Source organism: Conger conger, chromosome 11 (genome assembly GCF_963514075.1).
Source record: "Conger conger chromosome 11, fConCon1.1, whole genome shotgun sequence".
Lineage (NCBI taxonomy): Eukaryota > Metazoa > Chordata > Actinopteri > Anguilliformes > Congridae > Conger > Conger conger.
This window is the reverse complement of record NC_083770.1, coordinates 26,539,940-26,562,945: the sequence shown is the minus strand read 5'-3', so window position 1 is coordinate 26,562,945 and position 23,006 is coordinate 26,539,940. Positions and strand designations below refer to the sequence as shown.

The 23,006-nt window shown below is 41.8% G+C and overlaps 3 protein-coding genes across 10 annotated transcripts; all 3 read right to left on the bottom strand.

The window, feature by feature from the left end:
* Positions 1-1,230: 1,230 nt before the first annotated feature.
* Positions 1,231-6,909, bottom strand: stambpb (STAM binding protein b). Of its 2 annotated transcripts, none has more exons than XM_061260312.1 (10): positions 6,630-6,909; positions 5,325-5,562; positions 4,938-5,013; positions 4,719-4,814; positions 4,045-4,402; positions 3,611-3,735; positions 3,333-3,470; positions 2,675-2,787; positions 2,268-2,367; positions 1,231-1,934 (listed from the first exon to the last, which is right to left on the bottom strand). In XM_061260312.1, exons 2-10 carry the CDS (start codon positions 5,525-5,527, stop codon positions 1,878-1,880), a joined length of 1,266 nt encoding a protein of 421 aa, XP_061116296.1. In that variant the 5' UTR covers positions 5,528-5,562; positions 6,630-6,909; the 3' UTR covers positions 1,231-1,877. The 2 variants fall into 2 exon arrangements, with proteins under 2 accessions (XP_061116296.1, XP_061116297.1); XM_061260313.1 differs by lacking the exon at positions 6,630-6,909 and adding an exon at positions 5,641-5,849.
* A 1,814-nt stretch (positions 6,910-8,723) lies between these two features.
* dusp11 (dual specificity phosphatase 11 (RNA/RNP complex 1-interacting)) lies at positions 8,724-13,075 on the bottom strand. 7 transcript variants are annotated; one of them, XM_061260373.1, is made up of 10 exons: positions 12,918-13,075; positions 12,535-12,694; positions 12,241-12,316; positions 11,633-11,764; positions 10,738-10,861; positions 10,315-10,375; positions 10,129-10,175; positions 9,925-10,000; positions 9,508-9,606; positions 8,724-9,368 (listed from the first exon to the last, which is right to left on the bottom strand). In XM_061260373.1, exons 2-10 carry the CDS (start codon positions 12,564-12,566, stop codon positions 9,104-9,106), a joined length of 912 nt encoding a protein of 303 aa, XP_061116357.1. In that variant the 5' UTR covers positions 12,567-12,694; positions 12,918-13,075; the 3' UTR covers positions 8,724-9,103. The 7 variants fall into 7 exon arrangements, with proteins under 7 accessions (XP_061116357.1, XP_061116359.1, XP_061116360.1 ...); XM_061260378.1 differs by having other exon boundaries at positions 9,168-9,304; XM_061260375.1 differs by lacking the exon at positions 10,129-10,175 and having other exon boundaries at positions 9,925-9,990.
* A 1,376-nt stretch (positions 13,076-14,451) lies between these two features.
* On the bottom strand, positions 14,452-20,397 carry LOC133140143 (clumping factor B-like). The gene is made up of 5 exons (XM_061259755.1): positions 20,193-20,397; positions 16,836-17,969; positions 16,450-16,685; positions 16,109-16,192; positions 14,452-15,846 (listed from the first exon to the last, which is right to left on the bottom strand). The coding sequence occupies exons 1-5, from the start codon at positions 20,245-20,247 to the stop codon at positions 15,841-15,843; spliced, it is 1,515 nt and encodes a 504-aa protein (XP_061115739.1). The 5' UTR covers positions 20,248-20,397; the 3' UTR covers positions 14,452-15,840.
* Between the last annotated feature and the right edge of the window lie 2,609 nt (positions 20,398-23,006).

The window sequence follows — 23,006 nt, the reverse complement described above, 5'->3', positions numbered from 1 at the left end:
TAAAGATACAAATGCAATACAAGCAAGTGATACTAGACTGGTGGTAACTGGTGGTTGACAGAGGAACAGGGAGGTTGTTCCATCACTGGGGATCTAGGGTGAAGAAGCTCTGTGGTGAGGACAAGCAATAACCATTCACGCGGATGGCAGGAGGTGCAAGTCCCTGCTGCAGTAAAGCAGAGTGGCCGAGCTGATGTGTAGGGTTGAATTATGTCCTGTGGGGCGGTCCCGTTGGCTGCAGTGTAGGCCTGACCCTGGTGGCAGCTGGCAGCCAGTGGAGCGACCGCAGCAGGGGCATGACATACAAAAACATTTGACTGATGAAGACAAGCAGGGCAGCCGCATTCTGGATGAGCTGTAGAGGCTGTATGGAACAGGCTAGTAGTAGTAGTGCAAGAAGGGAATCGCAGTAGTCGCAGTAGTCTACATTGGAGATTACCAAGTAGCTGGAGTATGTGCATGTAACCTGCAAATTGATCACTGGGCCTTTGTATCTCCATAGGTTCACTTTAACAACTTGACTGTCCACTTGGTGCAGCTGCTAACCATAGGTTCTAAATTAATATTGAAACCTAAAGTAACTGCAGAAAGTAAAACATTTCAAAGGACCACACAAAAAGCAGAGATAGATATGTTGTATTTTGATGGTTGCCATAGGTCCCAACTTCTCAGTTAGACATTACCATATATTGTCCTTCACCTTCAGTGCATCCGCATTAACACCTGCGTCCACCTGTCCAGAAGTGTAAGAGATGGGTGTACATTTAACCTCACATTTTTAGCCACATATGGAAGAAAAGGCAATTTGCTCAAATACCATGTGTCATTATTACCAAGGGTCTTCTAAAGTGCGCATATTCTTTTACAAAATAAAATGAAAAAGGTAAATCAAGAGTGCACCCTCTGAAAACACCAGACAATACTAAGCAATAACAGATAGACATATGCACACACGTCTACCATGTATAATAAATATAATACATGCCTGTATAGGTCACAAATTAAAGGGAGAATGCTTTCCAGAGCTCTTGGTTTTCTGTGCATACAGTTTACAACTTAAATATGTCATCATAGCTTCAGGTAGTGCAGAGTTTACATACTGTCAGCCTACATCTACAAAAAAAAAAAATGAATGATGCCCAATGCATAGTATACTGATCAGTTAATGTCATTCATGGGAATTCGTAACAAATTAAGTTGGTAGTAATTAAAACAAGACACTCCATAATGTTTTCTTTTATAACAGTCATACATTTATATTGTTCAAGCAGAACATTAAACTGCAGAAGAATTTTGCAGAATATGTTAGTCTCTGAAATGAACAAAAACCTATCAAGAGTTCAAGAAAGCTTTTAAATAAAGTCACCCTTTTTCCAATAAAATAATGCTTAGAAATAAAAATGGCATTTCACAAACAAGCGGCATTTAGTATTAATTGAGTTGATGCCCCTGAAGCAGGGATTCACAAGGCTGTGTGAATCAGAACAACGAGGACTTGAGCAGACACCCTGATACATAAGCTCTTACACATCATAGTACAGTTCCAGGAGGTCCAGGGCACAATGTAAAAGTTCATCTAACATTCTGACCATCTGGCATGTTGGTGATGCTTAGAGTGCATTAAGACAACCAGAGAAGGCATGAGAGTTTCAAGACGGTCCCTGGGATGAGGCGGTCGTATCTCAGGGTCCTTTCTACATGAGCCGCACGGTGTGATTATTTACTATTAGATTTTTTTGAAGGCTAAGCCCTCGGCCTGACAAGCTGCCGAACTCGTCCGGAAAAGAAGACATGGCTGTTATATGGCAAATGAAATCCCTTGGTTCTGCGGAGGGGCCCGGTGGACTGGAGGTCAAAGGCACGCGCGCGGCTGCGAATCACCGCAGGTCCAGCACAGACACGCTGCAGTCCGTGATGGTCACGTGTCCGCTGGCCTGGGGGCAAACAGAAGGGCGGTTAGGAGCGTGTGGGAACACATACGCTAGCCTACATTCATGACTGCGGGACTAAAGTCTAATATAAGGCTGAATTCAGAAAGGGTTGATATAAATCACATAATGTTCATGAACGTTCTAACATCACCCGACATTAACTACGGTCGTCGTTTAATTTAAAATATTTAAACTGAATGTCGCTGGTTACAGTGACGGTCGCCCGATTATGAACCAGCCTTTAGATTGCTGTGGAAAGTTGGGGTTTGAAGGGTTCATTCAGTACACTGACAATGGAAAACTACAAGACGGTAGTTGGCGTATTACTGTACTCACGCTGAACAGTGGGGGTTCTTTGTGGTGCGGGTGGAAGCCTTTCTGCTTGCAGGAGGAGATCTCGTCCATTCCATAGTCTGTGAGCCGGAAGTATCCAGTCCTAGAACACACACACAGACACGCGCCGTGTAAACTAAAAACCTTACAACAGAGATCATAACACCCACACAAACACAAACATAGTCAAGCCCCAACAAAGCAACGGTAAGCTGACACAATGGCAGATCAAGTATCAGATCTTTAGAGGTCATTCATATCCTCTGGACCCTAACTTAAACCTGAAATAGCACACATCAAATTTCAGACAGAAAGCAGTTTGATGCAGTTGCTTTCAAAATGTAATAGCGGCAGTCGAACGTGGAAAAAAAATGACCCTGTCGTTTGAGAGCAGGCCTGATGGTACTCACTCCTTGAACTTGGGGGAGCATACGATTGCGATGGATTCGGGCAGCATGATCTGGTAGGAGCAGTGAGTGTGCAGGTCCACACTGGACAGGAAGGCCGTCTGAGTGGGATGTGTCTGCACACAAACAGAGGAACACTGTGGTCATCCTCCCTGTTCTGTGGCACAGCAACACCTCACCTCATTCTGAGGAGCCAGAAAGCACATGCTGGGCACTGTATTTCAGGGGTGCATCTGCCTTTCTGATTCGTATACAATAATACACAAATTATGGGGTACATCAAAACATGTGGGAGTATAGTTTTGTATTCCATGCTCCAATATTACAAACTAAAGTAACAGACGTTTAATATTTTGGAAATATTGTGGAAATGATTGAAGAGGCTGAGAGTAAAATACCTGAAATACCTGGTAGATACTGTAAAAGATATATTTCAAGATTAAAGATGACCTAAAGGAGGGATACAATTCCAGTCTGTCTAAAGCGTTGTACATCCCTGCCTGAAAGCAAAGTAGAGAGCTATATGGACATGCACACGCACACACACACACAAAAAGTAAAGCAGAGAGCTGCATGAACATGCACACACACACACACAAGAGCACACACACAAGCGCACGCACACACAGACACACGGAAAGTAAAGCTGTATGGGGCTCACATGGATCCAGCCCAGGGTGATGAGATCATACTGATCCTGGATCAGGAAGAGCTCCTCTTCATTCTCTGTGTCACAGTAATCTGGCCCTCCACTCTGTTTGGGCACGATCACATGGGTGATGGTGAAGGCATTCTGGGTCTGAAACGCACAAACACACACACACACACGTTATTGTTCTGCCTGGTTCCAGTCTTGCAATGCACACAGACACACAGACTCTCTCTCCGAAGCCGAAAGTTCTTACTACTTACAGAAGAAGAGAAGAGATAAAAACGTACCAGTTTTCCACAGAGGATTCCACAGGTCTCCACTGCCCGTGTCGTATTGGAATCCGCCAGCTTTAGGAACTTGTGGCAGAGCTCAGCAGGTACCGCCAACTGCCGCAGCCCGTCCACCATGACATCTGCAACACACAGGCTATGAGGCGGAGGTTGGAACGGTTCTATAAACACCAGGGTCTTCTGTAACTCACAATACACCACTTCACCTCAATTAACCCAGCAATGTCAATGTCAAAGAAGAAAAGAATGTGATTATACTGAACAATCAGCCCAAAGTTGTCAATAGCATGATGGACACACTTTGTTTTTCCTAAACTGGACATGTAAATTTCACTGTTAAAGTGATTGAGATAAAAACACTTCTATTAAAGCACAATTAATATTGTGTGCCTAATTTGCAGCGATGACAAACCCAAGATCAGTGTGCTTACTGTTGGCAGAGACCAGCGTCCCGGGTTTGAGAGAGCGGTCGAATGTGGGGGGCCCTGCAGGGGGACCGGAGGGGCTGGTGTTGGTGGGAGTGTCTCCTGGGCTCTGTGGGGGGGACTCCGAGGGTCCCTGGACACCTGGGAGGAGGGGGCCATCGAGCGGGGGGGCGCTGGGACCCGTGAACTCCTGGACGATGCGCTGGCGCTCCTTCTCCAGTTCCTGCCGGCGGATCATCTCCTCGAAGACGTTGAACTGTTCCTGCTCCTGCTGCCGCTTCTGCATCTCAGATACCCGCTGCCTTTCCACTGCCAGCTCCCTCTGCCGGGCCAGCTCTCGAGCCAGGGCCGCCTCCTCCGCTTTCTATAGCGGGTACACACACACACACACACACACACACACACACACACACACAAGCACAGACAAGCGCACACGTTCAGGTAACAATAGGGATGGCTGAGGACTTTCCACAACTTTGTGTGCCCTGCGTTTTAGGGTTTACATTACATTACATTAGGCTTGGTTGAAGGGGTTTACTCTTAAACGGCAACACGCAATCCACAATTATCCTTTAATGTGCCCAGTATGTAAACAGTAGGCCTGCCCCTGAGAAAAATACTGATAACTGCAGCAAAATAAAGTCACTGTATAATCACTGTTCTGTGCCATTGGTACATACCCTTTTAACAAGATACTCTGCATATTCCTTCTCATACTGCTTCAAAAGTCCTTTCTTCAGCTCCTCGGCCTGGGGAAAGGCTATTTCTTTCAGCTTCTGTTAAGTGAGAGTAAGACAGATAAGTGACCAAGCACATGCCGTTATGCAACACGTTCCCATGTGTTAATTGCTTCCCTGATGCACAAACGTAATGCTGAACGTAACACGTTTTCTCCCCACCTTCATTGTGTCCTTCTTCTCAGGAATGTTGGCGGTTTTGTAGTCCCGATGCTTCGGAAGTTTCTCAAAGAAAAGCCTGGGATCAGAAATCCAATCATTTGACACCACGTGATGGAGGAACTCACATTTCTACTAGGATCTCTCTTGGAAAAGACATTTTATCACCATGGGACTTCCTGGTTATACTAACCATAAATAAAAATGAAAATATATACAAAAGGAAAAACCAGTAAAAAGACTAGTCTTTATATGAAGCCACACATAGACCCTAAGATGTGGAGCAGAAGAAACAGAAGGCCTACTGCTATGTTAGTGAGAACACAGTGAACAGGAATCGTGACATCCTACCGTCCCAAGATGTCAGTCCTAATGAAGGCAGGTACTTACGTGATGTACTTATTGTAAAGCACAAAGGCATGTTCGGCGTTTCCCTCTTCGGTGTACACACTAGCCATGCGGATCATTTCCATGCCGGAGCGGAAGTAACGGCGAGGTGGCACGTCTTCGTTGATGTCTACCGAGCTGCCCTTCTTGGTGAGGGCGCGAACGCGATCCTCCGGCAGCAAGCTCACGTCGTTGTGGTCCGGCATGGTGGAAACCGATGCCTCGGCAATACAATTTGGACCTGCAACAAAAAGGATCAAGAACCATGGCTTGCGCAGTATCAATAAACACCAAACCCACACCAGAGCATTCGACCCACCATTAACCAAGTATTATTATTAACAATAAGTGGGGAGAATAGAGGAGATCATGAAAAATGTTAAAGTCACTGTTGGGCAGCATCACAAGAGCCAATCAATTTGAGAGCAGCATTGGGACACAGGTGAGACTGCCTAATTAAAACGCGTGCAAATCAGAAATATTCTATTTTCGTATGCTGTAATCATAACAATTCATGCATATCTTAAAACTGTCATGTGAAATACATCTGAAATGTTTTTCAAGTTTTTCCAAAAGGGCCATTTTTATATAGGAATCGAATTTGGTCCAATACGGATTAACAGAGATGCAGGTGTCAGATTGGCAACTGAGGTGTACAACGGAGCGTGGTGTACAACGGAGCGTGACGCACACACAGAACTAACGCCAGTGTTCAGTATGCATTCCTATTTGGAAAAAGCATTTTCTTAAAATGGCAACATCAGCTAATCTCTTGCCACTGAAAGACGTTTCGTGTTTTTCAGGTCCGTTGTATCAGTGTAATTTACTGAAAGTCAACTTAGAAAACCCATATAAAGTTAACAATCTAACTGTACAGTAACTGTACCGCCAAATGACTGCTAACGTTAGTCTAACCAAGGACAAACAACAAGATTGAACGAAATCAGATCAAAAATGTACAATAATGAATGACCAATTTCGTTCATATGATGACAACGCAAATCACATTACCTAAACGTGGGAACATTATCTATAAATTTTGCTAATGTTAGCCAAGCGTCATCAAATAGCTGGCTAGCTACCAGTCCAATCCCCATTTGCTACGTAACCACCTCCGCAAAGATTCTTGAGATAACTCGTTAACATTAGACGGCTGTCTTGGAACAGCCTGCTTGCAACTAGCTAACTACACTAGCTAAATAGACATGTTATTATAAAGCTGAATAGCCATTTTACTAAATAAATAAATCACGAATTAACGAATCACAAGCAAACCAAGTTACAGTCAGCCTTTAGTGGAATGCTTACCTGCGAATTGTCAGTATCAGTTGTTATTTTAACTCGCAAGCTAGCTTAGCTAGCTAGCCAGCTAGCAGTGTTTCCCTATTCCTGCAGTGTCAAGTAGCTAGCGAACTAGCTAATTTTGGGTAATAAAGTTAGCTAGCTGGCTAACTAAATTAGCCAAACACTGTAATACATTCCATATTTATTTTCAGTCAGTGGCTAGGTAGCTAGCTAACAAGAAAACTGAAAATCAGTTTATCAGGTAACGAACTGAAAGTGTAGTCTATTTACTGCTACCACGGCAATTCCTGTTCCTGTTTCAGCAGCCTATCATAAGCTTCTATAAATGAACTGAGTGTGACGCCCAAGTTGTTATTTCGACACGACTACCACTAGAGGGTGCTCCTTGCCTTTAAGAATTTGGTCCAAGAAGTCAAAAACGTGAATTTTACTTAGTAGATGGGTAAGTGAAAACCATTTTTTAGGTGTCAGGTGTGGCACTGTACTGCTTTAGTGGTTTAGTAACGCTGAATAAAGGGTCATATAATTTCAGAATCCCCCGTTCATTACAGTACCTGGAATCACTGAATATGGATAAAGCAGTGAAGATTAAACATGCATGAATTAAATGGGGCTTTGAGTGTATATTATTATTATTATTATTATTATTATTATTATTATTATATTGCATAAACATGAATTATGATATAAAACTGCTAGCGTACTTCCTAGGTCTATCACAACATGCCACCCATAAGAATACACCCAATTTAAATCATCTTTATTTCATGTCTTTATAAGAACTTACTTTATAAGTAATGACAGCAACAGTCCATTCAGCTGAACATGGCTTGTCAATTTTTTGTGCAGTTCATACTTACCCTGGTACAATAGGAATTTCATTTTGACAATCAATCACTCAATTTAAATTTATTGGATAAATGTTTGAGATTATTATTGCAATAATCCGTTGCTTTCCAGAGTTTTGTATGGCAATTTTTTTCAGCATCTATGATGCAATGATGTATGCTAGTGCACATACAAACACACAAAGACCATTATGGACATTATGTCATTTTTAAACTTTTAAATCACATGACCTGATTAGCATTACTAAAGGTTTGCATTTTGTGGTAGTGTAGTTTTGTAACAGTATTAGATGTTTATACCTAAATATGTAATTATGTGTATTTAACACATAAGAACCATGCCATCACTATTCTTTCTTCCTCTACATGTATTTTTCTTATCTATAACCGATTACTGCAAAGCCATCATGTATAACCAGTATCTGCCTAAGAAGAACCCTTCACTATCTGCTTAGAGGTCATCACCACCTTCTAGGGTCATGACATCACACTTTGATTAACTGTCTCTGGTTCCTTATTTCTTATGCAAAATAAAGTTCCCAGACAAATGCAGAAGTTGTGTGATGCTCAACACCCAGGGCTACCACAAGCACATGTACTTGTTTCTGAACACAGTATTAGGGGGTCTGGTCATTTTTTTTCTTAGCATGCTAAAAAAACAGGCCTGACCAATGGAGGGGTGAGAAATTTAGTGAGAGTAATGGTAATAAATACAATGGTAATTGAAAACCAGGGGGAGACCAGATGAGGCATTTAGAAAAGTCTATGTAATCTTAATATGCAGATTTACATTTCAGCTATATTGAAATGTAAATTAAAATGTGTTGTATATGACACATATTAACACGATGCAGCTGAACAGAGCACTGTACTTCACTATTCAGTTGTATTGGTTTAAATTATGTACGCAGAAAAGAACAGAAATAAATATGTCTATAATTATGTCTAGAATATCTTCGTCAGCAGGACATTTACTTTTGAAATGTTGTACTTTTAATTTAATTAGGAGGATGTGAAACCTATTGTTCAGGGGTTTTCATGATATTAAAATGCAAGATACATGCTCAAGCGGTGTATGTAAAACATAAATACATGAGGACATTAAGTTATTCTGATAGACAGTACGGCAGCACTTCAAGTAAACGCAGCCATAACAACCTGACCTCCAATGGCTACATTTTATCTCCCATGGTTGGACTGTACGTGTATACACTTCATCTTTTATGTTCTTTCTGATATGAACCTTAAATGCTCTGTAAAAATCACTTTAATTTGTTGCACAATGTGTTACACTACGTTCAAAATGGGCAATAAAGAAATAAGCAATATGCTATATAGGCTTGGTTAAAACAAAATGCAAACCTTTACCTAAGGTATCCAAACACAGAATTTACAAGAATATTGGCCAGTTTTGACAAGTTTTAGCTAGCTGCCATAGGCCAAGAATGTAGTCAGATTACTTGTCAGCTTTTCAAACTATACAAAAATGACAGACCATGTCCAACTGCCATGTTTTAAACCATGGCATTCTCTTCCACCAAGCTGCCAAAATATCCACAGGAGAAGATTGTTTAGGCATTCTGCATGTCTGGCCTTTGCAGAGTGGGATTGTTTGTTTGAGTCTCTCGGTCAAGACCGGTTTCCCTTGTTCTTTTTGTTGCGCTTCTTATGGGGCTTCCCAGGGGCTGACTGTGGTTTCTCTTGAGGGCCTTGCAGGCATGATGATAAGGCTACTCCACCACTGGGGTTATGCTCTGCACCAGAACGGCAAGGTGGGGGACGGCGCTGTGGAGGCCTCCTCAAGGCTTGCTCTTGGCCACAGGGCGTCAGCTCATGAGGAAGAAGAGGGGGGTGAGTAGGAGCGCCAGAAAAGGACTGACTCTGATGCAATGACCTGAAAATGAATGAGTGCAAGAGCAATATTTCTACACTTGACATTTACGTCTCAAAGACATAAAGGGACAAGACAATATAAAGCATCATGTGCATACATGCAAGGCTTGTGGTAAGGCTTCAGTTAGAGAGGCACTCACTTGTTAAAGGGTGAACATCTACAGACAGGAGGGCCATCTTGACTGCAGCCAGCACTTCCCCGAATAGGATCCTGGTCTGGCTCTTCTATGCCTGTGTTGCTGTGAGAAAAGGAATCATTCTGTTCACACAAATATCATAGTATGATCATGTTTTTCCGCTAATATGTGTATGAAAATTCTAGATAGGAGACCTTTCATTAATATATTTGTAGCAAGCACACATATATCAACAACCAAAAAGAGGATAACATTACTTGTCATCTCAGTCACAGTGATAATTATACATGGTTGTACCACAAACCCTTTCATTTGACACAAAACTCAAATATTTAATAACAGACTTTGTGACATCTTCATAACATGGTGTTCTTCACCTCTGCTAAAGGATGAAGTGTATTATTCAGTCCTCAGTCTTACCTCCTCTGGGGTCCAGAGAGCAGGTCATGAAGGTAGTTCTGTCTCTCTATGGGATGGCCCCGTGACCTGTTGAATACTGCAGGTAGAGCAGTGAAAGGCTAAAGCAGCCCTGTACAGACAACCACACCATTTCTTCCATGACTGTTCATGTTCACAAAAAAGAAATCCTTTGGATAATATATTTGTTTAACACACGATACTCACATGCGACAGCTTCACTTGGAACAATCCCTTCAACATCAATCAGATACCTTGATATGGAAACCCAAAGAGAAACCCAAGTACGTAAGACAAAAAGCAGCAAAATGATCATTATCATATCAAAATTAACAATGAATATAATTTACCTAACCTATCTGAATTTAGCTGTGGGAGCACTCACACACCAACCTGCACACAAGATAACCAGTACGATTCAACCCATGGGTGCAATGTACACCAATCACCTTGTCTGAAAAGAACAGAATGCCTATTACCAACCTTCTGCATCAGAGTCACTTGCACATTTAAATGAGCATAATCAATGAGATGGAATCCATACTGTATAACATTTAATAAACAAGTGTGCAAAAAAGAGTTTTCCCAACTCCCTTGGGTTCCAAATAGTTTATTGAAGCAGAAAGCAAACACATTTTGGAAACCAAGTGCTCTATGAGCTGCTCTATAAACTTTGCAACCCAAATGAGGACCAACATTTTTTTCTGACTAAATATTTAATCTTTGGGAATGTAAAAGTTAATTTCAAATGCAAACATGTAGCACAGAAAAAGCTGATGCACACTTCAGATCTTTGTTCTGAAGGACAGCACTAACCGTTGTTTTCATTTTCCTGCAGAAATCTGTACACAGCCTTTTTAAAACTAAGGATAGTTGGGTCACTTGGCACTTGATGTCCAGTAGTGAATATCTTCAGATAATGCACACTGTCAGGCAAATCCTTTAGTGTAATGAAGAGTATGAGAGAGAAGAAGAAGCATTTAAGATGAGCTACAAGCATAGGCACCAAGCATAACTTCACAATGAAATGTACATACACATACAAAATTGGTATTACTCTAACATACATGTAGAACCAGGGTGCCGATTCTTATGAGAAAAGGGCCAACAGATGCAGCTATTTGTTTAAGCCCAGAATCAACATCTGATTGTACTCAAAGCATTGATTGAAGAAGATTATATTATTTAGATGAAACAGGTGTCTTAGTGCTGGACTAAAAAAAACCTGCACCCACATCAGCCATTTTTTGGATGAGACTGGAGACCCCTTTCTGTAAAATCAAATGCACAGGCAGATGCCAAATTGCCTTTTTCCACAATCACCTGACCTCAACCCCATTGAACATTTATGGGTGCACTGACAAAAGCCAAGCATTCAGTAACGTCACAAGATGCTCTTTGGAACATTGTCAAATAATGGTGGGATAGCATGGATCATCAGGATTTCCACAAATTTGTGGAGTCCATGCCAGCTTGAGAGAAAGTTACCATTAAAAAAAGAGGGACATACAAATTACTAAGAATTTCTGAAAAAAATGTTCAAAGATTCAACTTTTCACTCAAATTCGTATGCTCATAATATAATTTGCAATGAAAAAGTTTGTACTAAATGAGTAAATAATGCAAAATGGAGGAATTTTCCCTAGTGATCTCTTTTGGACCCCACTGTATGTGTGCCCATGGCAATTCTCCTTCATCTGCACTTCCTCACCATGGGACTGTAGTAGCGTGTTGTGAATGTGAGGTCAATGATGAGGCCCAGCTCTTCCTTCTCTTCCTCGAGTTGATGCACCAGCTCAAAAGGGCCAAAGGCCTCGGAAGATGGAAAGCATTTCCTCAGTGACTGCAAAAGGCAGACGTATTCAGTGACTATATTACCCAGAGACTTGGTTGATGTTGCAAGATACACACTTTTAGTTGAATTACTGCAAGAATTAGGCAGCTGTAAACATTTAAACTGCCATGCCCTGGTGTAAAATCTAGCAATGCCAGCTTGAAAATTGAGCTGGTCAAGCTGGTCATACGTTGGTCTAGCTGGATTTGAGCTCGTCAACCAGCATGGCCAAGCTGCCAAGTTGGTCTAGCAGGGTATGAGCTTGTCAAGCAGCTAAACCATGCTGAGCTGTTAGCTTGTCTGAACTGGTCAAGCAGCTAAACCCTGTTGAGCTAGGAGCTTGTCTGAACTGGTCAAGCAGCTAAACCCTGTTAAACTAGGAGCTGGTCTGAACTAGTCAACCAGCTATCAGCTGTTTCAAAACTGTATTTTTCAGCAGGGTGTTACTCTGTTTTAGAATTCATTCTTTGGTGCTGCACTCTTACCTGTTTTAGGGGAACTTTAAATGCAATGAATCGTGTTCCGGGGATCCTCTTTCCCAAGGCTTGGTAATCCATCCATCTGCAGAAATGACACATTATGTGGTTGATTTCTTTGTGTACTAACGAAAAAAAAATAAAAAATAAAAGTCTGCAGTCCCACGACTGTCAACATTTAGGATATGTGGACGATAATCAAACGGCATTCATTTTCTTTTTTCACTGTATGTAATCACAGTGTAATGTTACAAATGGTAGTGTAGCAGATTTTGTCATAAGAGTTTAAAGGGCACGTGTTACCTGTCTGGAATTTTGTTCTTTTTAAACGGCATTTCTACTCTATTTGAATCAGAAATACTCCTCTTATGACACTCCAATATTGAAGTTGTTGCAGTACCCGGAACTCCGACCAGGCTCAGTTTATTAAACCTAGCGAAACTCTTGTCATTTTCCCTTCTCACTGTTGAAATGAAAACATGTCTTGTTCCAAAAGCTCTAGCACCTAAAAATAAGACTCCATGTTCTATCAAACAAAACATCTAGGCAATAGCAAACTGGCTCCCCCTGACTAATGACTTCGTAAATGAGATACACTATCACAACGGTAACGTTAGCTAAAGTGTAGCTAGCCAATTCGAATGACAATATGAAGACAAACGTAGCTAAGTTAAAGTATGACTTACAACTGAGTAAATTATCTGTAACACAAGCAATGTCGATCCTGCCAAGTTTAATTCTGCCACGTCAAGGTATCATTAATGAAACAGAACATTAACTCAAATTTCGAGATCCCTACTCGAACATATTTATAGGTCACCAAATTCGGCAGCTTAGAGATGACGTTGAAAATACCAGCGCCTTCAGGAAATCACAGCTATAATAAGCAGTTGCACACTGGGACTAAAACGTCATACAGATACAAAACAGTGAAAGGTCTTGGAGCCTACTGTAGCTTATACTGTATGTTATTGATCATCTATTTGAAGTTGATCATATATTTTTCTCAAGCTTGTACTTTAATAGTCCAAACGAACTGAAATATATGAGTAAGCCCAAGCTTGCCTTTCTGTTTATTAATGTACAAGATTCATATTGAGACCATACTCTTGAGATTTCAGTTTCTCATGTTCAATGTTTGACCCTGAAAATTCAGAAATACACAAAATGTGTATAAATGGTGGTATAATTAACGACGCATAACATAAAAAAACACAGGTGATGTCCCTTTGCATAACTTGAATTAATCATACTACATATGCTCATGACATCTATTTGATTAAAAGGGGGGAAGGATCCATAAAAGAATGTCAGGAACAAGAAGCCAGTATTTTCTTCATCTAACCCATATAATACAGCAAATAATTTTTTTTATTGTGAAATTGCCATATAGTTTAAGAGACTCACTAATCAGTAAATCTATATGCACTCAATTATTTGGTGAATTTGGTGAAAGAGAAGGATTTCACATTCACCAAATAGCAGTAGGCTAGTCTGACAATTATCAATAATTCTGTTGTCAGAATTGTCGTTTGTCCACAAGCCGGTGAATACACTGTAAAAAATAAAATCATCAAATATATTCATGGCACACTTCCGCACAACTTACCTAATTACTCACCTAATATGGGTGACTGAGATGAGACTTTCTAAGCAGCCTAAAAGCTTCCCTCGATATTCAGGTGTAACCGGTTTTCTATAACCAGTTGGCTTACAAAACATACAATCATTGCACAACTGTACACACCTCTGTAAAAATATCTGATGTCTCCCCTTCAGCCTGGGTTAAATAAGCCTGTGTTCTAACTGACAAGGAAGATATTGAAAAACAAAGATATGGAAGACAACTCCTTTCCTTGTGCTAATGCAGCATTAACAAAACATGAAACGAGTACTGAAAGTAGACTGAATACGCATTTCAATTATTTGTTGAATGAAATGCATGTTAAGAGGAAAATGTATACCCCACTTATGTCAGAAGCAAACCCAATGTATGGATTGACCATTCTGAACATGCTGATGAAAAAGTATTATTGTCCTAGATGTATTTAGGTAGTCGGTCAAAGGCATGTGAAGCAAACGGGATGCTGTATATTTCTAGTGTACAGTGCCTGTTGTCCACATTTTAAAATACATATGCAATACTCCTGTGCTCTTCTCTCACAGTATTTTCAGTGAACAATAGCCATCTTGGAATAATAGGAAAATAAGCATTTCACGCAGAATTGAATAATTTGATTTATTCAAAATTGTCTTCCACCACAGAAAACTGACAAATAGTGAACAATGTTCTTGAAATATTACATAATAGAAGTGGCAAAACCATAGCATGGCCAGCTGTATAAAAGTATTCAATTTAGGTATACATTTACTCCAACATTGGACCAAAAACCTCTGTCCAAACAAAACCAAATACCATTTTCCCCATTTACTACACATTCTGACCTACAGCAGAGCATATTTTCATTGGTTTCCACCTTTTATTTTTGAAGTTAGCTTTGTAGATATCCTGTACAGTTAAAAGCAGACACTGGAACATAATATAAATATATTGTTTGGACCAATAGTGAACAACCACTGCAGGAACCATCTTGAGAATCTTAATCTTCATGTAAATATTTCATTAACAGACTTCTCATAATACCTGAATTTCTATAGTCAATTAAATACCCTTCTTAAAGCATAAAGTGCTGGACATAAATAAAATGGAGCAGTCATATTTTCACTACATTTGGCACACCACAACAGCACCCAGTACGCCATGTGTGGTCCTACAATTAAATAAAAATTAAATTACACAACTGAACCAAAATGCTTCCAAATTCTCCACCTGCCTGTGCTGACAGTAAATTAAAATCAGGGTTAATCAGGCGTTACGCCTGTAATCCATACACAGTTTTGAATCACTCCACAGGTCACAAATTAACAATGACAAATAACCCCCTCACCACCCCACCCAGAAAAAAAAGAAAAACCTTAGAACGCCTTTACAATTAACACCTTTAACATGTTCAACATTAACAATTATCATGTGCCTCAGACATATTTTCTGGTTTCACTCTCAGTACAATTAACATGGCTTTTGAGTGGCTTTTGAGTGGCTTTTGAGATCTCACCAAAGGGAGAACTACCACCTTACATTCATCAACCTTAGGCATCTTGGTCAAAGTGTATGATTTCCTCTGGAGTTCAAAAAGTATCCTGAGTCAGTATCTTCAGGTAGTCAGTAATTTCACCAACAGTAAAGTGACAAGCTGCAGAGGCCTTACAGCAGCACGTTAAAATATGAAGTGCAGGCAGAGGCATGCTTCTTTTTCCTTCGTACAAGTCCCTAATGTGAGGCCATTTTACTCTCTGAATAGGCATGCAACAAGCTTCCAGGAACAAAAAAAATATTAAGATGTTCTCCTTTTTAAAAACTTTTTTTTTTAAATGACAAATGCAGCACCAGCAAATGTTGCCAAACAAAAGAAAAAGGGATAAAAATAAAGCAATATATCATTAAAAAAATAAAATCAATATGTTCTTTAAATCAAAGGGAAATCTTGTCCATTTGCTTCTCTGCTTCTCAATTCGTCCTCTGCATTGTCAATGTTTTCAAGGCAACTTTCACATCTGAAAGAGAAAACAAACTAAAATTTATAACCATTAACAAAACCATTTTGAGTGGTAAGATCACCTGTAAGAAATATATGGTCTGCAAAAAATACTTGAAAACTTGCACTTGGTGCAAATGAGTAAACAATCAATAGGGACCACTTTCCGGCAAAACAACCCATAAGCCTATCCTGTAATGGGAAGTGTGCCCCTATTTTGAAGTTGTGCAGGTGGGACAAGAAAGCACGTGAAGTGATGGCAAAATATTGTCTTTTCTTACGTTCTGCTCAAACTTCTGGTACTCTGCAGCTTTGGACCGACGTGAACTTCTCAACCTCCTTCCCTCCACAACATAGGCAAATATCTGACAAAAGGTGAAACAGCACAGATGGCATGCTTCAAAAATCACTGATCTGGGCACTTTCACAAGTTTATTCAGTCAATGTGACACACTGGGTGACAAAGAACAAATCTTTGACCAGAGAAGGAAAGAAATACATCATGGGACAGCAAAGTGAGCAAATGTACACAATAACAAATATAGCCATGGGAAGAACATACCAGTGCAATAAAGAGATGAAGACCAAGACCAGTATTTCAGAAGGTACTGAGCTGGCCTACCTTGCGTTTGTTGTGGTATCCAATGTACAGCACAGACACCAACACAGCTGTGCACACCAAATAAGCGTGCAATAAGTGGCTGCTTTCTGCTTCTTCTTCTCGAGGCATGGTTGGGACTTCTTGTCTGGGCCTTGGTACCTCCTTGGAGGGGTCATTAGCTCCAACATCAGTATCCACAGCATCATCTCCCACATCATCATCGTCGTCTCCGTCATCCCCATCTGTAAGTGTACCTCCTCCAGACAATAATAATAATAATAATTATTATTATTCTTATTATTAATAATGATAAAAACAAAGCATAGCATATAAACTGAAAATACACCACCAGTTTTGGCATTCACTGGCATTTTCTACAACAACAGCATTGCCCCCAGCTGGCTTACCTTTAGACTGCTTTGTGTCCCCGTCCGGCTGGGCGTCTGCGTCCGGCTGGGCATCCAGCTGGGCATCCGGCTGGGTCTCTGCATCAGGCTGGGGCTCTACGTCAGGCTGGGTGCCTGCGTCCGGCTGGGCTCCTGCGTCAGGCTGGGCTCCTGCATCAGGCTGGGCATCTGGCTGGGCATCTGGCTTGGCCCCTGCATCCGGCTGGGCATCTGGCTGGGCGTCAGGCTGGGCCCCTGCATCTGGCTGGGTGTATGGCTGCGCCCATGCGTCTGGCTGGGCCCCTGCGTCCGGCTGGGCGTCTGGCTGGGCATCTGGCTTGGCCCCTGTGTCCGGCTGGGCGTCTGGCTGGGCGTCCGGCTGGGCCCCTGCGTCCGGCCGGGTGTCCGGCTGGGCCCCTGCGTCCGGCTGGGCGTCCGGCTGCGCCCCTGCGTCCGGCTGGGCCCCTGCGTCCGGCTGGGCGTCTGGCTGGGCCCCTGCGTCCGGCTGGGCGTCTGGCCGGGCATCTGCGTCCGGCCGGGCATCCAGCTTGGCCCCTGCGTCCGGCTGGGTTCCAGCGTCCGGCTGGGCATCTGGCTGGGCATCTGGCTTGGCCCCTGCATCCGGCTGGGCGTCCGGCTGGGCCCCTGCATCCGGCTGGGCGTCCAGCTGCGCCCATGCGTCTGGCTGGGCCCCTGTGTCCAGCTGGGCGTCTGACTGGACCCCTGCATCTGGCTGGGCGTCTGGCTTGGCCCCTGCGTCCGGCTGGGCGTCTGGCTGGGCCCCTGCGTCCGGCTGGGCGTCCGGCTGGGCGTCTGGCTGCGCCCCTGCGTCCGGCTGGGTGTCTGGCTGGGCCCCTGCGTCCGGCTGGGTGTCTGGCTGGGCCCCTGCGTCCGGCTGGGTGTCTGGCTGCGCCCCTGCGTCCGGCTGGGTGTCTGGCTGGGCCCCTGCGTCCGGCTGGGTTCCAGCGTCCAGCTGTACTGCAGTGCCCACGTTCTGCTTGGTCGGGGGTGTGTCCTGCTTGATCGGGAGCGCGTCCGGCTTGGTCAGGGGCGTGTCCTGCTTGGTGGGGGGCGTGTCCTGCTTGGTGGAGGGCGTGCCCTGCTGGGTTGTGCCGTCATTTACAGGTGAGGGTGGGTTATTTACCAGTATGGCCCCTAAGTGTTGAAAGACATCAAGAGAAAACTTTCAGAGATACAGCTTTTTTTTTTTCCCCAAAGTATTTTTATCCAACAAAGGATTTCAAATGCAATAAGTAATTTGATGTAGATTTATTCAAATGAAGGACATTTTTGGCTGCATTCAAAAGCCTGTAAGCATATAAAAACCATGAGTACTCCATAAGCTTGATGGCTAAATTTGCTAGCTCCCTGCATGAACTCAGGACAGATGAGACCATAAATTAATTTCACCCCCCCAATAATGTTGTTTTGCTGCTAGCCAGTGCAACAATGTGCAAAATCTTTATAACACTTACACTGATTTAAACAGTATAATGTTGCTCTTTAATCCTTGTTGTTTTTGGTTCAGAACAGGGACAATTGTGAACTGCTTGAACTAGAAATAAAACATTAAATTCCATAATCTCATTCACAACTGGCTTTCACAAACAGTGGCATCTGGGCCATCTCTATCACTAAATCTGCATCACTACATTTATGATATTTATGATATTTTGTGGTAAGTCACACTGCCATACAAATATTTCTGGTGCATTTTCAGTGATGAAAAAATCACATAGACATATGAATTCAATTTCTGAACTTTCACATTTGAAATCTGATGCTATACGGTTTTGTGGAAAATAGAATAGAATTGAATAGCTGGGTCATTCCATGAAAAATCTACCAGAGGTTAGGAGGGGGTGACCACTCAAATGTTGTCAATAGGGAACATGCAAAACTGGCTCTTTGGGGTGGCACCCAAAAAGTCCCTCACCAGTAGAAACTGGGGTTTGCGCAAAATTTGGAGCGCCATCTTTGGCATTAAAGCAGGGAGAAACCTGAAAACATCTACTCTCACACAATTTTCGGTCTACTTTCAGATTATGAACTCTGATTTTCATACTACTGCTCTGGAAAATAACCACAAAGTGGGTCCTCCAGACAGAAAATGACCAAAAAGTGTTGCATGTTCAACCATGGCAGCATGGTGGAAAGTTTCTGACCATAATGAAACTTTAGGTAGTGTAGTTCAAAAGATATAATAAGTCTATGTATATACAAAATAAATAGTGGTCACTGGCATGTCTTGGCATGTTTTGATCATTTCAAAGAGAACCTTAATTCACAATAAAAACATACTGTGGGGGTGCAGACTGGCTAACTGGGGGCTCAGCACTGGTTCAGCACGACATCATTGAGCCCTCTAACAGCCCCAGCCATACCCATAATCAAGAAAGAATCCACCTGTGTTGACTACCGCCGCCTAAATGACATAATCAGAAAAGACTGATTCCCCCGCATCGATGACACACTGGACCACATTGCTGTCCCCAGCTGGTTCAGCTCCCTCAACCTCCGCAGTGGCTACTGGAAGGTGGAGCTGGCCCCGAAAGCAAGGTCTAAGACGGCGTTCACCATCGGCCATGGCCTGTGGCAGTTCAGTCATGCCGTTCGGGCTCTGCAATGTGCCACCGACCTTTGAGCGCGCGTCATGGAGAGGGGTCTAGCCGACGTGCCTCCAAACCACCATTAAACCAGTAAATATATAAGCCAAATATATAATTTATTCCAAAATTACAAATATTTCTGGCTATTATATTGTGTACATTGTACTCATGTACAAAAAGCCCCTCTAGATAACAAAATAAAGAATGTGTTGCGTGTTTTTGAACATTTACACAAAGTTTGAGCAAAATTGGAGTTGTCACCCTCACACCTCTTGGTTGATTGACCCATTATTATTATTATTTTCCCCAAGGGAAAGTTCAGGTCAAACGGGTTTGACAGCATATTTTTGATGTGACTACTAATGTAACGTTAGTGTGAGCTCTTATGGACGTGGCCGCAAATGAGTCGGCAAGCTAGAAAAGCAACGCCAAAGACATTGTAGGCGTCAAAATACAGCAATTAGAACTATTTATAAATGTGTAATACAATCAAAAAGCGCGGAAACAAATATTGTTGTTAGCACTATTCTATCTAAAGTTTCTGCCAAACTGTAAACGGCAAAGACGTAGCTAGCCAAGTAGCTCATTATAAAAGCTAGTCAAACGTTACCTACATACCAAGCTAAACATTAGCTAACGGACAGATATGATGTGTAAGAACACGGAAATCCTTTCAATTAACATTAAGCCCATGAAATGTTTGAGTAGCTTCCCTTCAGGCTTCCCCAATGACAAAGCTACGCAGCTATCGCTTGCTGACGTTACTTACCCTGGACGCAAACCAGAAAGGCCAAAGTAAAAATAATGAACATTACTCGCATCATGGCGTAGCAAGAAAGCGCAAAAGAAAAACTGCACCAGTTCAGTCTTATTCGTATCGAAGATGCTAGCTGACGAATACTAACGTTACCAGCTAATTTAAATGAAATGTGCCGCAAGAAGAAGAGGGCGACCCTACGCAAATAAAAAAACGTTTGCGCAGATCCGATTGGCTGTTATACACGAAGGTCTGGTTTTCTATGATGCCCATACGCCTGTCTGGAACTCTCGCTTCTGACGTAGCTAGCCTACCGTAAATCCTCAAATTGTGGCCGGGGTCTTTTATTTACTTAGGCTGCACAAAGCACAAGCCTTTATTTGGGGCAGGCTTGTATTCGAGGCAAGCCTTTATTTCTCATTAGGCTTCTGTTGTAGAATTTTATTCTTAGAAATAAAGTAAAAGGCTACACTTAAAGTGGGCCAACACTGTTCAACACTTCCTGTAACCGTTCAGAAACGCAACTTGAGTAGCTAAACCATTAATGAAAGCCAAAACAGATGCGTCTTCATAAAATACCAACTTGCCAGACACGCCTTCATGAACAATAACAAATTAGCGTAGATAACAGCAAGTTAAGGATATTTTTTTCCGAAAGTGCGTTTTATTGTGAGACATGCGTTTCGTTTGGAGCAGCATACCGGTAGGCTATCAAAAGATTTTCGCTTTGGTTTGGGATTTAATTTACTTTTGGACTATTTGATTCAATTGCTAAATGTTGGGACTGATGGGCACTGAAATCTGGGGGGTATTTGATGGTTCACTCTTAAGTTTTATGTAGTTGAAAGAGTGTCGGTATTTCCACCCGTCTGTTTATTGCGAGTCAAGGCAGCCGCTTTCATTCATTCATTGAACGTGCGCTTTGCTGTAAATACATGGAAACCTTATTGCGTAGCCAAGTAGCCTAAATTGAGTAAATTTTAAATTTTGCCTGATTTACTTTTGATTAAAGTCTTTAGGCTACAATTGTGTTTAAGTGTATACTGCTTCAGCTTTTGACAAGCTATTCAGAAGGGGGCGGCAAGCGACTGGTAGCTTGAGAGCAACGTGTTGAAGACCCATGGTGTAGGACAACGACTTTTCATTGGCAACAGTATTAAACCAACCAACAATATAAAATATTAAGAAGAGCTCTTTTATTTCATTGAGTTAAATCGAAACAATGTCTTCTAGTGCTCATGGACTGATAGCCCTACTGGTAGGCAATATTACCCCGGCTTGTATTTGGGGGCCGGCCTTTATTTGTCCGAATCGACCACGCCCCCGGCTATTATCCGAGGCCCGGCTTCAAATAGAATCCTGGACACAATTTGAGGATTTACTGTACTTCGGTATAATGTGAGCCAGGTCCGTCGATGTTGATGCGAATAATAATGTTAGTTGCTCCATCTATTACCACTGATGAATTCAGCTTCATCCATGCATGGCAAATGCAGAAATCATGAATATGCGCAGTGCTGGTGTGGCCTGAAATGCTGCAGTTTTCGGACTAGCTTCAATTCACAGGCAAGAAAAGTTGTATGGCACATTATTCTTTCTTCTGTGTGGGGGCCGGTTACTATTATAGCACAAATAGCAAGGCAACTGCCCATGACCAAGCAGTGATCAACAAAATTATGATCCATCTATTGTGTTGACTGTGCCATCATTCAGTAGTGACACCTCTTTCCAATTGGATGTCTGCGACACTGTTGTACTAGTTGCACAACCTGGGCGCAAAAAAATCAGGAACCAAACGATAACCTCTGTCACTGGTCGTAGCAGGTCTGCTATCCAGCGTACCATACAACCTGAAATGAGAAGAGAGTGAGACATACTGCAATTTGTAAATTCATACTGTAAGTTCATGACAGAAGTGATAGCAGTGCAACACAATATTAAAATCACATTTTCACGTTATTGTCTTATATCGACATTAGATGATACAGATCTGGATGAAAATGTGTGTTCATATAAATCACATGAAAGGTATTTTTTATCTGAGCTTTTTATTTTTGTCTATGACTAATAAAAAATTTGAATTCTGTTTCAAATCCAATGAAAATCTTCCATTGTGTTTTCCTCCAGCTGTATCTCTAACATGACATTAATTAGTTTTCAATTGGCAAAGATTTCTAGATTTAAGGTATCAAACTCTGGGAGATAAGAACAATGGAACATCAGTCTTGTGTAGGTGTAGGATCTCTTTTCCAGCTGTAAACAGATCCAACACAGACACCAGTTAAAGATAAATGTCTAAAGATATTATGTTGAGATGACATTTTTTTAACAGCAGAGGGCAATCCAGGAGCACCAATGGACTGTGCTCATCGGCATACCACTTTTGCTGTGTCTTGAATGCAGGCTACCTCTCATGAATCATTTTGTTAGGCACGATTACCAAACACTTTTGGTTAGCATAGATAATGCAGTACTAAAACAGGAACACAATTAATTAATAGCAAGGCAGCTAAACTCAGATTACAATATTACTAGATTAGTATTATATTACTATGTAATCTATGTAAAAAAAAAGTAATCTTTTGGATGCTTTATGTCTCTTTCTGCAACCTCTTTCTACAACCTTTTACAATCTGGATCAGATGTCTTTTTTTTTTTTCAAACTAAAAAATGTTTTAACAATGTTGCATTATTTGAAACCTGGTGTCATAGGATCAAGATTCCATTTCACTTTTTCAGAAAATACACATGCACATTCAGCACCCATAATTTCATCCGCTCAACAATGCATTGTGGGACTGATAAATTCTTATGAGGCTGACTACA